General features: G+C 39.4%; 1 protein-coding gene across 8 annotated transcripts in view; it reads right to left on the reverse strand.

Annotated features, from left to right (window-relative positions):
* Positions 1–16540, reverse strand: part of LOC127418379 (probable E3 ubiquitin-protein ligase MID2) — a 163053-nt gene that overhangs the window by 18142 nt on the left and 128371 nt on the right. For all 8 annotated transcript variants that reach the window (XM_051659020.1, XM_051659019.1, XM_051659018.1 and 5 more), the window contains 2 exons: positions 8678–8785; positions 2577–2725 (listed from right to left, as the gene is read on the reverse strand). In XM_051659020.1, the coding sequence (XP_051514980.1) occupies positions 2577–2725; positions 8678–8785 (257 nt within the window). The remainder of the gene's footprint in view (positions 1–2576; positions 2726–8677; positions 8786–16540) is intronic.

The raw sequence follows: 16540 nt of genomic DNA on the forward strand, positions 1-16540 counted from the left end.
CGGAGGACAAGTCTCAGTTGCCTCCGCTTCTGAAACAGTCAATCCGCGCATCTTATCATGTGGCTCGCTGTGCATGACACTGCGGAGACTCAGAGCATGTGGAAGCTCATGCTACTCTCCGCGATCCATGCACAACTTACCACGCATCCCATTAAGGGCGAGAACCCCTAATCGCGGCCACGAGGAGTTTATCCCATGTGACTCTACCCTCCCTAGCAACCTGGCCAATCTGGTTGCTTAGGAGTCCTGGCTGGATTCACTCAGCACGCCCTGGATTCGAACTTTCGACTCCAGGGGTGGTAGTCAGCGTCAATACTCGATGTCACCCTACTCTTGATTTCACTCAACTGGCTACCTGTAGCTGCCCACATTAAATTTAAGGCTTTGTCTTCAGGACAGCCACTTCAGTTCACTCCTCCAGGTTTATATCCCCACTCACTCTCTATGGTCAATGTTCACAGTCAAACAAGTGGCCCTTGGTGGTCCTATCGAAAAGAGGCTCAAAGTCCCTTTCACAATCATTCACCTTCTCTGTTCCTTTGTTGTGGAATGAGCTTCCAACCTCCACACAATCTGCTGAAACCATCTCAACATTCAAGAACCAGCTGAAAAAAACATCTATTCCATGAGCACTTAACCAACCCACACTAATTGCACTTATTTCATAATAATAATAATAATAATAATAAAATAACCCTTCCCTTGTCTGTCTCTTTCTTCTGCGCTAGCTTCTATACTACTCCAGCTACTCTGAGATATTTGTCTTTTGTATGACAAATTGCTTGCTATGTTCCTCACTTTGGATAAAAGCATCTGCTAAATGACAATGTAAAATGTAAATGTAATTCATCCCCTTCAAAGCACCACTGCTAAAAATATTGAAACAAATTTATTTTATTTTAGATAAACTAGTGGACCATCCCTACAACCCCCAGTCATTATCAGACCTGAAGCCACACATTTAAATATTGTCATTGTCCTGAAGACATGTTTTATATTATTTTGAATATAAGCCATGAGCAAAAGAACTAAAAGAGGTAGGTATGTCCCGATACAATTTTTTTGCAGAACGAGTACGAGTACCGATACTTCCTTTTCAGTACTCCCCGATACTGATACCAATTTTTTCTAATGTTACAGTTTCCAAAAAAATTAAATAATATATATATATATATTATAAAATCATATAAAATAATAACTGTAAAGAAAACCAAGAGAAATGAACTGTTAACTTTATTGGTTTCAGCTATTGTAACTCAAATAAGATGTAAAGGCTGTCTAAGAATTATTTTGCATATTTAAAGGGAATATTCTTTTTCATGACAAGAAGCATCTCTGTATGTTATCATGTATGGCCCTACAGTGGCGCCTGCAGCTGTACAGCTGTACGCACTGTGCGTACCATGAGCACTCCGACTGTCATGAGAAATATTTACTCTCAGAATATTTCATCAGTCATGAAGTGTGTCCTGTGTCTGTTTAAAAGAACCAGCGATTACCAATTTGCGAATGAATAATTCTTTTGAGTTGGTTCTTTTCAGTGAATTGGCCAAACGGGCTTACAAAACAGACTGAATCGATTTGATTCAATACAATTTGTTCAATACAAAGCGCTCTCTCATGGAATCATTTGGAGCAGTTTCTTGCACAGTTAAACAGCATTGGGATATTTATGAATACAGAGAATAAACCACTCTGGATACAGTGGAAATGTACCTACAATTAACTGAGACAAAAGGCTGTCTTTTTGAGAGGTAACTTCAGCTAGAAGATGACTCTAATACATTATAGATATTACCAGTTTCATTTTCTGTTAATGCATGATTTTCTGTAAAGCTGCTTTGAAACGATGTGTGTTGTGAAAGACGCTATACAAATAAAAATGACTTGACTGACTTGACTAGTGCTGTGTCATGTGAACGAGGGGCTGTTCAAACTGAAACAATAACTGAAATTTCAGCAGAACGCAATAAGAAGTGTGTTGAAGGACAGTTTTGTCATACACCTAAAGCATATGCTTTCATTCTGAAACCACTTTGAAATTTGTTCAGCAGGATACTAATCATTTGTTTGTTTTTTTATTTATCTTGACAAATTGTTTTTCTTAGTTGTGAAGGTTAAAATAAGCTTAAAATATTGATGTTGAGTGTATGGTTACAACATTAATTCAGATTCATGAACAGATTCATTCGGACTCGGACTCGACTCGGACTGTTATGGACTCAGTCTTGAGTCCGACACGGCCCCTTTTGGACTCAGCTTGACTCGGACTTGATTGTTTAAAGACACTGACTTGACTCGGAATCGATTGTTTAAACTGGCTGGTGGACTCGAACCCAGCACTATCAGATGGTATCGTTTATTGGCATCGGAGCCTTTTTACGAGTACGAGTATGTGAGCACAGTATCGGACCCGATTCCTACACCAGTATCCTTAAAAAGTGGAAGGATCGGCACTAGGAAATGTGCAGAGTAGCTAAAGCTGATTTCACACTGGCAAGTGGTAAGTGGCACTAACTGTATTTGTGTGTGTGTGTGTGTGTGTGTGTGTGTGTGAGTGTGTGTATTCGTCTCACCTCTCAGCCACATTCCTGGCTGTCTGCAGGAAGCGGGCGTGGTCATTCTCCTTCAGGCTGTGCTCAGCTTGGGTGATGAGGGCACTAGAGCGCTCCAGACACTGTCTGCAGTTCGCAATCTGCTGTGCCAACTTCCTCAGCTTCATCACCTAAAATAATCAAACATTTTCCACTATTTTCATATTTCACAATTTTTTACACAACAGATACAGTGGCCCCAATTATTTGGTATTAAAAATGCTGATGAGTGTCATGACTGTCAGATGAGTGTCAAAATATCAAAAGAAGTGATATTTGCAAACAAATTATGCTAGACATGATCTTAATTTCATTATTCTGAGTCATTTCTTTTAATTACATTTGGTCTAAAAGTTATTTTTAGTGGATGTACGAATTCATTGACCCTTAAGTTCACACAGGTGTCCAAACAGAGTAAAGGTGTAATTACATTAATTATGGACATGTTACACTAAGTTTGAGAACCAATTAAGTTTGACAATCCACTAAGTGTCCATATGTATTGTTGTCTAAATTTTTAACAACAATGTATCTATTGTTTATTAATCTGAACCCTAAAAATAAATGCCACTTGGTTTCATATAATTTTAAGTGTGGATTATTTGTCCAAATACTTTTAGGGGACACTGCAGATGTATGGAACTGTTATCACAACTTCTTAAGCTATTAATGTTCCAAATCGCAACTTTCTTTACGATGTAACCATAATAGAGCATGTTATCAAAAACTCATTATCGCCCTTGTGCTCATTATCACAGTTAAACGAGCCCTTTGCTTTGTTTGCTCTTTGTGCAATTATAGCTGTGAAATAATGCAGTAACTGATCAAATGACTGATCAGTGACTGATCAAGCTGTGAAATAATGCAGTGACTGAGATATGCATTGGTATAACCAATGCATATCTCATGCAGTATTGGATGTCTGTCAAAAAAAAATTTAACCCAAGTAAATTGCACAAAGGCTGCTGTGGAAAGAATCTCATTTGCTTAACACTCGTTTAGCTTTGAGGGGGGAAATTTACTACAAATTAATTGTTCCCTTTGATATTGTTGTTTATTTGCATGTGCCGTCTTTTTTTGTATTAGCAAATCAGGTATTGGTGCAAAACACAGGGCAATTCCAGGGTGCATCTTGTTGGACAGTTCTGAGTGCAACTGTTAAGTGAATGTGTTCTTTAATGTTTAAAGACCTCATATTGTTCTTTCATAAAATATCTGGGTCCACTTTTCTGGATGGATCCTTTTTCAATTAAGACTTCTCTGTTTACTGTTTCTACCTACCTCCATCCTTCTCTTATGTATAAAATACTGTACAAAGGATCATATCCAAAACAATAGTAAGCATAAACTGACCACAGACTTACTATTAAGTTATTTTCCTTCATATAACCTCATGTTCCATTTGCGTATTCATGATTTTTGCAACCTGGTCTCATAGAATCACGTTACCATAACTACATGTTTGCTAAATGAGATTTTTGTGGCTTGTTCTATGCATCACAGCTGTTTCTTGGTGAAATAAACACTAGAGGTGCTACAACAACAATGACTTTATTCCCTTTCACACAAATTATGAGTAAAATGGCTGATTATTAGTTCATAAAACTTATTTTTCACTCTGTTCCTCACACAACGCTATCTTTTACGATTTTTGTTTTGCTGTTTTTTTTATCATAAACACTTTTATGAAAGCGCATGATTTCAGTGGTGATACATTTTAACATTTGCATTACATAACCAACAACATTTACAAGCTTATTCCAGCATGATTAGGTTGTGCAGTAGCTAAATTTGCAATGCGAAAGACCGGGGTACGAGTCTACCTAAGCACGCTCGTCATCGCGTGAGCTGAAAGTGTCATAGAAGCACCACAAAATGAAGTGGTTGCTTCAGCAATTGACTTTCTCACCTCACATTTACTTTCATGAGACTATCGGTTAGGTTTAGGTTAGGTTTTGTTCATTTAAAACTCAATAGAGCAATAACTGTAAAACAAAAACTTCTATTTGGGAGAAGATTTAACTCCCTTTTAGTGCCACACAGTGAACATTTCACCTTGAAACTGCCGCGATATGTGTAATGAACTACCTAATTCTATTATGCATAAATGTTGAGACAGTGGTGTAATTTTCAAGTTGGATTTTTTATGAGACATCAGATACACTTCCTCAATAATGCAGTTGAGTCAGTTAAGCAGGTTCTAGTCTATATCATAGTGTGATTCAATGGAGGAATGTGCTGTTTGACAGGAAGAAGTCACTAGAATCATTTAGATAAACCGAGAAACAAGGAGTGAAAAAAGTAGTGCTTCAGTGGATTGCAAGAGATCTAATATAATCCCATTTCTTAATAAAAGTCTCAAATCATTTGCTTTGATCAAATGTTTCACTGCCAAAAAATTTTGGAATTTCGAGATGGCATTCAAGAAAATGGACTGCATCTGAAAAAAAAAAAAAAAAAATCAAAACAAGTAATGAACCAGCTAAAGCCTGCACAGCCAAAGCCTCAGATCAAATCTCACTTTGCATATGGGTTTATGATACTAAAAGCCTCCTTAATGCTAGAAATAGGTACTATGTGAAAGAGTAGCAATACTTGATTTTTTTTTTTTTCTCCCAATTTGGAATGCCCAATTCCCAATGTGCTTTTAAGTCCTCGTGGTCGCGTAGTGATTCACCTCAGTCCAGGTGGCAGAGGACGAATCCCAGTTGCCTCCACGTCAACTCTCGCAGCTTATCACGTGGCTTGTTGTGCGCGTTGCCACGGAGACATAGCACATGTGGAGGCTTCACGCCATCCACCGCGGCAACCACACTCAACTCACCACGTGCCCCACCGAGAACGAACCACATTATAGCGACCACGAGGAGGTTACCCCATGTGACTACCCTCCCTAGCAACCGGGCCAATTTGGTTGCTTAGGAGACCTGGCTGGAGTCACTCAGCACGCCCTGGGATTTGAACTAGCGAACTAGAGAACTCCAGGGGTGGTAGCCAGCGTATTTTACCACTGAGCTACCCAGGCCCCCTATAGAGTAGCATTACTGATGTTTGCAAAAGTCCAGACATAATCTCTTGTTGCAGGCTTTGCATGTCATCTCGGGGCTGCTGTACAAACGAGCATCACTGCTGGCCTTACACAGTGAATTCTAATGTATATTAGTGCATTTGTCCAGGTCTCTCACATTACATTACCCAAAAACAGTGGACCACAGGCCTGTCCTGCAGCTCAAATGGCCACTTGACAAGAGTGCGAGTTCAGGCTGTCAAGTTAAAGTGCTTCTGTGCTGCACGCTCACTGTCAGACTTCACAAAACCCTACATGTGCCACATCACAGTGATGAACTAGAGCATAAAATCTGAGCCTTCAATTTTGGTAATGTTTTCTAGTCTGTGACATTGTCTCAATTTACAAGTGAACAGTAACGTCATAACAATTGCTCCACACTGAGCGCAACAGTCTGATTCCAGAAGTAAATATCCCATTAATCAAAAGGAATTGATTTTTAATGATACATTTTTAAAGACAGTGACAGGCTGTTAAACGAGATTGTTAATCAATGGCCATCAATCTGTTTTTTTTTGACATTTCTTTTTTTTTTTTACTCTAAAGAGAAAGATAAAAATCTGAATATTTTGCAAAAAACTTAAAGTATATTGTGTCTATACTTACAGTACAATCAACAAATTAAAATCAATATTTTTACATATTTCCATTTGTACCATTTTTAAATAGATATTACCATTCGCACTGCTTCATGAAATTAGTTTAGTAGTTCATTCCCTCATTAAAGACGTTAAATACACATTCTTGCACCTTCATCTTTTTGTCCGATTTTTAAATAATGTCTTGCTTCAAATAAAAATTTGTAATGTTGTGATTCACCTCTGAGCTGATTGTTTTGGATCATGGTTTAGAATGCTTTTATGAAGACTTTTATGTAATGGAAAAAATGAATAGGAAAAACACTTCCGGATTGAAGACGGCTGAAAAATTGGAGGGGCATTGTTGTGCTCTATTATGAAATGGACTAGTCTGATTCTACTAACTGACTGGATAAGCCAAAAGTGGAAAGTTCGAAGCAGTTGCAAAATAGCTGATATAGGCACTTCTGTTGCCGCACCTCAGCTGAATTCTATGGGGCAAGTCGTTTAGTTACTGTAAACAGCATAGGGTTGGCTTATGAGGCTAGTGAATTATATTACTTCATAGAAGAATTGCATGATCTAATTTGAAATAAATTCAACACTCTTGTGTCTTTTATCATACTGCTGTTGCAGTCATTTATTGCATTACCTATGGTAAAATCACTGTAACACACAGTTTTCGTGCCTTATTGCATTTTAGGTCATTTTAGGTATATTTTCCTTATAATTATTTGAGGTCATAAGTGCAACAAAAGTGAAATGCCCCTATTTTAAATAAAAGGCAAATTAACATTACATTTTTAATGGAGTCTTGTAATGGAGTCTATGAATGATCTGAATCATTATTCAGAGTCCTGAGAGTAGCAGTCACATCCTATCCCAGAGGAGAATGGTGCTTTCCAGTGCACTGGGCCGGTGTTTATGGTTGTTCTTGTGAAGATTATCAGGCCCTGCTCCTATATCACAAGGGAAGCTTGTTAAATGAAGCCACATGGCCAGGGTCTGCTCTAACAAGCCAAGCTGAGCCTCAGCCTTCTTCCTGTCATAATTTCAACAATCCTATATAAGTAGTGTCTCTACACTTCACTGCCTCCTCACTCTGTGTCCTTGATGGCCATCACACTCTTTGGCCAGTGTGGAGGCGAGGGCATGGTCTAGTGTTCATCTGGAAGAAAGTAAGCAGTAAGGGTTCTCACCTGAGATGAATTGCTGGTAATTGCTTGTTTCTGTGTTCACAGTGAGAGAGACGGGGGAAATAAAAGGGTGAGTCCTCAGAGTGTGAGGGAGAGAGAGCCCAGCTGACAAGCAGTTTGTGTGTTGGCCGTTGCTGTTATACTGAACGCTGCCCTGATTTAATTCCCCCTTTTGGAATGATTGTTATTTGCATTGGTTTTCTTTTTCGCTGTTAAGCGAGCATGTCTTCTGTTTAAAAGACAAGGTTTGAGTTTGAAAATCGTTGTCTCCCGCTTCCTCACTCCTGACAGGATTTATAATGCCCTATTTTATGTGCTCAAAGTGCCCCTTTACAAAACATTAAAAAAAAACATGTTTTCATGCTGGGGTTTTTTTTACACATCAACCATTTCTTTACATAGGGAAGGGTTGGACAGACCCTGACAGTTCTTTTCTCATTGTAACAGTGGTAGTGACAAGCTCTGAAAGATGCAATAGAAATGCCAGCTCCATTTTTGTGCCCCAGTGTGACATATTGTCGAGAATCAAATTCAAATTGGTTTCTGAAAGTGAAAGTCTGAGCTCTTGTTAGAAGACAACTGCCCACAGGACTCTGGGTTGTGTTGTGAAAGCGCACATTACTGTATTAAAGGCACAATTCACTCATTATTGAAAATTCTGTCATTATTTACTTACCCTCACGTAGTTCCATAATTCGTAAAACTTTCTTCCGTGGAATACAAAAGAAGAAATTTTGAAGAACGGTAATGTTGATCTTTTCGATACAACAAAGCAAGCAAGACATGTTGTACCAGGTTAGACATCAATGACACCAAACACAAATGATTCTCACCTGTCTAGTAACTGAATGTGACAAAGTTTGAATATGCAGATATGCCAGTGAGATTTGAAATCTATGTTGGATGGGAAGATTATCAGTGGAAAAATTGCTTAATTATCTTCTTCACACTAAGATATTGCATGGCTTCAGAAGACTTGGAATATAGTTCATGAGGTGTATGGACTCCTTTTGTGTTCAATGAAAGATGAAAGTCATATGTGTTTGGAACCACTTGAGGGTAAGTAAATTATAGAATTTAAATGTTTGGGTGAACAGTTCCAAATTAAATAAGTAAATTAATAAGCAAATACAAAAGCCTTTGTAAATGTGACCCAAGTGCGATTATGTGCATGGTATGAGTCTGACTTAAATGTGCAATTCAGGCCAGTCTCAGTGGTGCAAATAAAGAAAGACTGTGTACCTTGGACTCTTTGATCTTGACAGCAATGACCTGTTTCCTCTGGCGAATTATCTCCACCAATTCATCACACTCCTCCACCAGCTTGGCTTCATGCATGGCTGTGTTCACCTGCAGATAAGAGTACAGCGTTCATGAAGAAATACAATGGAACTTAACCAGACTGGTGGACTAAGTAAGTTACTGTGCTTCAGTTCATGCAGAGGCACTCAAAATATCAGCATCATATCCTGTCTGGACTGGAGTGAGGCGGACCATGTCATTACAGAGAAGAGACTGGGGATGGAATTCAAGACTGCACTTCAATTACTTTTCCTTTGATTCCCAGATCATCCCTGTAATTACATAAGGTTGTGTATCCCATCAAAGTACTTCTCTTAAAACGCTTTATCATAGTACTGCCCAATCCCTGCACAAAGCTTATTATTCATGTTAGATCTACTTAAGCTCTTAATCATTCATACACACACACATTTTAGCATTTTTTCTAATTTAATAAAAACAATTTTCATCACAAATTATAGCTTTGTCACAGCGCTACTTTGTTTGAAATATTTAAAAATATCCTAAGACTTTTTCTTTAAAGGATTATATTAAATGTCGAATCCCAGATATTCAATGTGGTCTCTGATTATGGACCAAATATTGCGCACCGCGTGAAGGCTAAAATAGCCACGAGTGTGTGTGTGTAAACACAGCAGCGCCATTCACTAATGCGCTGGCGCTGCGTGTGCATATTATGTATTTACTTATTAAACACAGCCTTTTGTGATTCACAGAGCTATCGCACATGTTCAAGTGGCTATGAATAAAATGCACGAGTCATATGAACTACTTTAATGGTGTTTTTATGGTTCTTTTATGTCATTTTTGGAGCTTGACAGTAACGAACACACTAACACACAGTATCGGATTTGGATCGATACCCGATCCATCTAAAAATGTCAGTATTGGAGCCGATACCGATCCAGGTATCCAGGTAAAAAAAAAAGAAACTTCCTCATTCATGTTACCTAGGTGAAATATTTAAATGAGCAGAATTCCAACAACAATGTTCAATACATCAAAAAGATACAAATGTTTAAGGTTGCAATACATAAAAACACATGTACATGATCAACAAATCTAAGATGTAGTGACAATGCATCATTGGCCCAATAAAGCAAGTGACAAGTGAAGTTCTGTCAACTGGTCCAAAACAACACACTGGCCCAGGGACATTACTGTTGAACCCTGGACGTGATATGTGACCCCTGCCTCTCTCCTTACTCAACCCCATTTCTCATATCTAACTACCGGCATTAAGTAAGTGAAGACCCTGAGGGCTGATTCGTCCTGCACTTTGGCAGATTCATACCGACACCTTTAACGTGTGGCACTGCGCACGGAGGCTTTGTCTCGTCATTTAGATTGTCCTGGACTGGATTAATGTTTATTGGACAAGTTGGAGGAATTTATCACAGCTCTGAATCATTGGGGATTGAACACAGCTCTGCCTGATAAATGTCTTACTCTGCACTCTGTTACAAACACTCAAGCCCCAGTCACACTAGGCTTTGAGCAAGGGAAATGACTACGGGCATCAAAATGGACCAGGATTTGATGCCAGCCACACGTGAGGGCTTCTGATTTTAATAAATAACAAATAACAAAAAAATATTATATTCAAAATGTTATAATATACATCTACTCACTTTCCAGCAACAGTAAAAACACACTGCTTTGAAATATGTATTCTTTGAACTGAGCCAAGAGATCAGTGTGTGACATTTGTATCTTCTATTGGACACACTTCTTTTTGTCATCCAGATTCGCAGGTCAAAGTTTGCCAAACTTGAATTGTCCTATGCATCTAGTGCGAATTTTCTTATGCTTGTGGTATCCTGTGTTCCGATGCATTTAACTGGGAGTGAATAGAATGCAACGTTTAGTGCTAGGACTTTAAGGGAGCCTATGGGTTTAACAATGGATTCTAATTCAAAACTTAGCCTAGTAGTTATGAAACTGCTGCCAGTTGCAAGAAACCTCTTAAGTTAGGAAAACTCTTAGTGACAATAGCCTTACAATTAAAACTAAGGGTTTTCTTAACATAACGAGTTTCTAGCAACTGGGCCCTGGGCTGGTAAATTAAAGGTTCAACTTTTGAAGAGGCAATCCCTGAATTACCACCACTGTTACACTGTTCAGAGTAAAGCACTTAACCCTAGGTAACACACTGACATAGTGATAGATGTATGTCGTGATGAAACAGAGACCCTCCCCTTAACATCCGATCACAAGTGGTCACAGGAGACGCATGTACGTGAGCAGGCGTAAACAGCAATGTGTCTAGTCTGACCACATGTCACTGGATCACCCAAGACACATATTCATACCAGGTGTAAATGGAGTCTATGTCAACGTTGTGCAAGGCGAAACTGTGCTCAATTATTCACTTATAATAAACTAGATTTGAATAACTGGAAATACCAGTGCTTGAAATACAGCAAAGAAAAGTGTTAAAGTTGTAGAAAAAATAATAATTAGGAAGATATAAACCCAAATATACATATAGGTAAAGGGAGGATAATTTATATATGTAATATGCAATATTTCTATCATAATAATCACAATTCAGAATACAAATATTACAATGATGTCAATTACAATTGATTAGATTTTAAATCCTGAACATTCTAAAAACCCAAGAAATTGGGAGATTTTCTTCATGTACTGTAATGTAAAATTTCTTAAAACGTGTGGTTTATAAAGGCCAAAACACCTAGGTTTTTAGTAGATAAAAAATTATAATAAAAAAGTAGATGTACACAGAGTTTGTACATTAAACTATTCACAATAAATCAGCATAATTGCACAAGTTTATTACTTAGTGTTCATGGTTTAGAACAAACCCTAAACAGAATGCTTGAGAAATATCAAAACAGTGCTGCCTTGCAAGCACTCTAGCTCCACTAGCACATGTTGTGGCACATAAAGACTATAGAAAGATGCATTTAAATGGGAGTGAACAAAATTTAGTGTAACCACTCCTTTATGCTAGGACATTAAGGGAACCTATGGGTTTGACATGGATTCTAATTAAAAACTTAAGCCCAAAGTATACTTCAATTTGACGCGAACGCTCAGAGTCTACATATAGGCGAATGCGAGCCTGTCAAAATATACTTCATTTGACGGTAAGCGCATTCACAGGTGGTTGGCACATGTGCACTATGACTGTATGAGACACCGGACTAGGAGTTTAGACCTATAAAGATGTCTTTATAATCCTTCAGACTCGAGTTATACAAATGCAGGTATCTCCTGACCTCCTCACATATGCCCTCTTGACATGCACATCCACTATTACATTTTTTACCTTTGTCTCCTGTTGTTTACCGGCGATTACATCTTCTTCTAGTGCATCTTGGTGACAAAAACGGCTCAAATTTGAGCATTGGCACCTCTTGGACACACTAATTAGTGCAAATAATACCAGGTGCATGCACATTCTGCACGTTCAAAGACGTGCAGTTAGAAAAATCGGGCTGCGCGCATTGCTCGAGCACTCTGCTGATTTGCATCACACATCCTGTAGTTATGGAACTGCTGCCAGTTGCAAGAAAATTCACAAGCACAGGTTATGGCAAATAAAGACTACAGAAAGATTTGCTGTATGCACATTGAACCGAAATACAGCAAGTTATTTTCAGATGGAGCCAAGATGATTGTGTCCAGAGTATATAATGACCCCAGCAAGCCCCATTATTGACAAGGCTCATCAGTTCCCGACCTTTATCTCTTCATATTGCCAAATCTTTAATCTGCTAATCCACGAGGCGGAAAAGGCACTGCCTGCTATTAAAAGGTCATTAATGAGCTCCAGTGATTGACCGTGGGCACACAAATGACCTTAGTGCTGTTGAAGAAATGCCTCTGAGCAGAGGTCTGTATTATGGTCTGTTTTTGTGGCAGCTCTTATTACTGTGTATCTTTCCCATATGCTGACAGATGGGGTAGGTCTGAGAGCTCTAAGTGCACGGCCGTATGAGGGGATCCTCTGGGGCCTGCCTCATCACCGCAAAGTCCAAGTGGCCCAGTTAAAAATGGATGAGAGAGAGGCATATGCATCACAGCGTGGCGGCCCTCACCACATTGCTGCACACATGTCCACTCGGTGGAACACCAACAAAACAAACCTGCCCCGTGCACTGCTGGTCTAATAACCCACAGTGGCCCAGTGGTGAGAGAGAGGAAGAGAAGGCATATGGAATTTCAAAGAAGGGAGTGATGAAATCTAAGCTTCTGATCACACAAGGTAGGCTAAAGTAAATTCCCATGAGTAAGTGCAGGAATTTCCAAAGACACCTTCACTCCCCTGACAGCATGAGTAAATTATATACTAAATCTCTTAAACATTTCCTTTACTGTTTAATGTTAGAGATGACACTCTGTCTAATGAAATCTATATATTCTAATATATTTCATATAGTGCTTACAAAGAAACCCCTGTAATGTAAACATATGGGCAGATGCTTCTGTAATAGCTCACTTTTGTCGCCGAATGACATAAAGCAGACGTGTGCAACGTTTACGTCATGTTCTAACCAGGTATGATGCAACAAGCAATTTCTCTGTCCGTAGTAAACACGAAACCACTGCGCAAGCCATTCACAGCCAACCAGAACACATTTGTTTAATGTAGTTATAATCAGTGGGATTTTGGACCAATAACATTTCACAGTGAGGCTACTCAGTACAGCCAATAGCCAATTTTACAACTTCATTACCATGACGATGTAATGTCATGAAACCCTAAAACGACTGTAAAAATGACAATTTAAACAACTTTACAGCTCAAATAGGTTTATAAACTCAACGTCCTCTCACTTTCAACTGCTTTTATTTTCAGCAAACTTAACATGTGTAAATATTTTATGAACATAAAAAAGATTCAATAGCTAAGACATAAACTGGACAAGTTTCATAGACATGTGACTAACAGAAATGGAATAATGTGTCCCTGAACAAAGGGGGGGGGGGGGGGGGGTCCAAAATCAAAAGTAACAGTCAGTATCTGGTGTGGCCACCAGCTGCATTAAGTACTGCAGTGCATCTCCCCCTCATGGACTGCACCAGATTTGCCAGTTCTTGCTGTGAGATGTTACCCCACTCTTCCACCAAGGCACTTGCAAGTTCCCGGACATTTCTAGCCCTCACCCTCCGATCCAACAGGTCCCAGATGTGCTCAATGGGATTGAGATCCAGGCTCTTTGCTGGCCATGGCAGAACACTGACATTCCTGTCTTGCAAGAAATCACGCACAGAACAAGCAGTATGGCTGGTGGCATTGTCATGCTGGAGGGTCATTTCAGGATGAGCCTGCAGGAAGGGTACCACATGAGGGAGGAGGATGTCTTCCCTGTAACGCACAGCATTGAGATTGCCTGCAATGACAACACACCACCCCAGACCATGACGGACCCTTCACCTCCAAATCGATCCCGCTCCAGAGTACAGGCCTCAGTGTAACGCTCATTCCTTCGACGATAAACACGAGTCCGACCATCACCCCTGGTGAGACAAAACAGTGACTCGTCAGTGAAAAGCACTTTTTGCCAGTCCTGTCTGGTCCAGCGAAAGTGGGTTTGTGCCCATAGGCGACGTTGTTGCCAGTGATGTCTGGTAAGGACCTGCCTTTCAACAGGCCTACAAGGCCTCAGTCCAGCCTCTCTCAGCATATTGCAGACAGTCTGAGCACTGATGGAGGGATTGGCGTTCCTGGTGTAACTCGGGCAGTTGTTGTTGCCATCCTGTTCCTGTCCCACAGGTGTGATATTTGGATGTACCGATCCTGTGCAGGTGTTGTTACACGTGGTCTGCCACTGCGAGGACGATCAGCTGTCCTTCCTGTCTCCCTGTAGCACTGTCTTATGCATCTCACAGTACGGACATTGCAATTTATTGCCCCGGCCACATCTGCAGTCCTCATGCCTCCATGCAGCATGCCTAAGGCATGTTCACGCAGATGAGCAGGACCCTGGGCATCTTTCTTTTGGTGTTTTTCAGAGTAAGTAGAAAGGTCTCTTTAGTGTCCTAAGTTTTTATAACTGTGACCTTAATTGCCTACCGTCTGTAAGCTGTTAGTGTCTTAACGACAGTTCCACAGGTGCTTGTTCATGAATTGTTTATGGTTCATTGAACAAGCATGGAAAACATTGTTTAAACCCTTTACAATAAAGAACTGTAAAGTTATTTGGATTTTTACAAAATTATCTTTAAAATACAGTGTCCTGAAAAAGGGACATTTCTTTTTTTTACTGAGTTTAGAAGAAAATATACAGTTGAAGTCAGAAGTTTACATACACCTTAGCCAAATACACTTAAACTCAGTTTTTAACAATTCCTGACACTTAATTTTAGAAAACATACCCTGTCTTAGGTCAGTTAGTTTTATTTCTTTCATCACATTCCCAGTGGGTCAGTTTACATACAGTACACTTTTTTAGTATTTGGTAGCATTGCCTTTAAATTGTTTAACTTGGGTCAAACGTTTTGGCCCAAGCAAGGTCAAACATTTGGTCTAAACATTCCACAAGCTTCTCACAATAAGTTGCTGGAATTTTGGCCCATTCCTTCAGACAGAACTGGTGTAACTGGAGTCAGGTTTGTAGGCATTCTTGCTTGCACACGCTTTTTCAGTTCTGCCCACAAATTCTCTTGATGGTTGGGATGGTGTTCTTCGGCTTAAAAGCCTCACCCTTTTTCCTCCAAACGTAAAGATGGTCATTATGGCCAAACAGTAAAATGTTTGTTTCATCAGACCAGAGGACATTTCTCCAAAAAGTAAGTTCTTTGATCTGGCTTTTTTATGGCATTTTTGGAGCAGTGGCTTCTTCCTGACTGAGCAGCCTTTCAGGTTATGTCGATATAGGACTCGTTTTACTGTGGATATAGATACTTGTCTACATGTTTCCTCCAGCATCTTCACAAGGTCCTTTGGTGTTGTTCTGGGATTGATTTGCACTTTTCGCACCAAACTACATTCATCTCTAGGAGACAGAATGCATCTCCTTCCTGAGCGGTCTATCAGAAGCTAATTGACTAATTGCCTAAATGCTTGACATCATTTTCTGGAATTTTCCAAGCTGCTTAAAGCCACAATTAACATAGTGTATGCAACTTCTGACCCACTGGAATCATGATGTAGTCAATTAAAAGTGAAACAATTGTTGGAAAAATTACTCGTGTCATGAGCAAAGTAGATGTGCTAAACCACCTGCCAAAACTATAGTTTGCTAATATGAAATCTGTGGAGTGGTTAAAAAATGAGTTTTAATGACTTAAAGTGTATGTAAACTTCTGACTTCAAATGTATTTTAGAAATCTGAACCCTCTTATTTTTTTTTTAACTGAAAATACAATTACTTACACACTTTCATAACCGGTGGCTTTTAGAGCTATACTGGGTCAAGGTATTATTTTTGACAGACTTAAATCTGAAAAAAATGTCTGGCACCTGATATCTTTCATGCAATTATTATTATTATTTACTTGAAGAATTTATTTAAATTGTAGTTTGGGACTTTCCACCATTACAAAGTACATTGAACTTAATCATTACTACAAGGACGAAGAGCAAAAACTCCTAGAAAAAGGGCTGCTTGAGGTTAAACCCCTACATCATTTAAATGCACATGTTCTGTTAATGCCAGTTCATATTTACATACATTGGAAGTAGAGGTCTGCATTCCTGCAGAAGTTCCTCCAGACCCTTGCGGCACGGGATTAAATTTCCGAGTTGAAGGTGGGAGCAGACAGTACTTCCAATGAATGGTGGGCGGGAGTGGGCGGTCAGAGTAGAGCCTGAAATGTCCGATGTGGATA

Source organism: Myxocyprinus asiaticus, chromosome 27 (assembly GCF_019703515.2).
Source record: "Myxocyprinus asiaticus isolate MX2 ecotype Aquarium Trade chromosome 27, UBuf_Myxa_2, whole genome shotgun sequence".
NCBI classification, from domain to species: Eukaryota; Metazoa; Chordata; class Actinopteri; order Cypriniformes; family Catostomidae; genus Myxocyprinus; species Myxocyprinus asiaticus.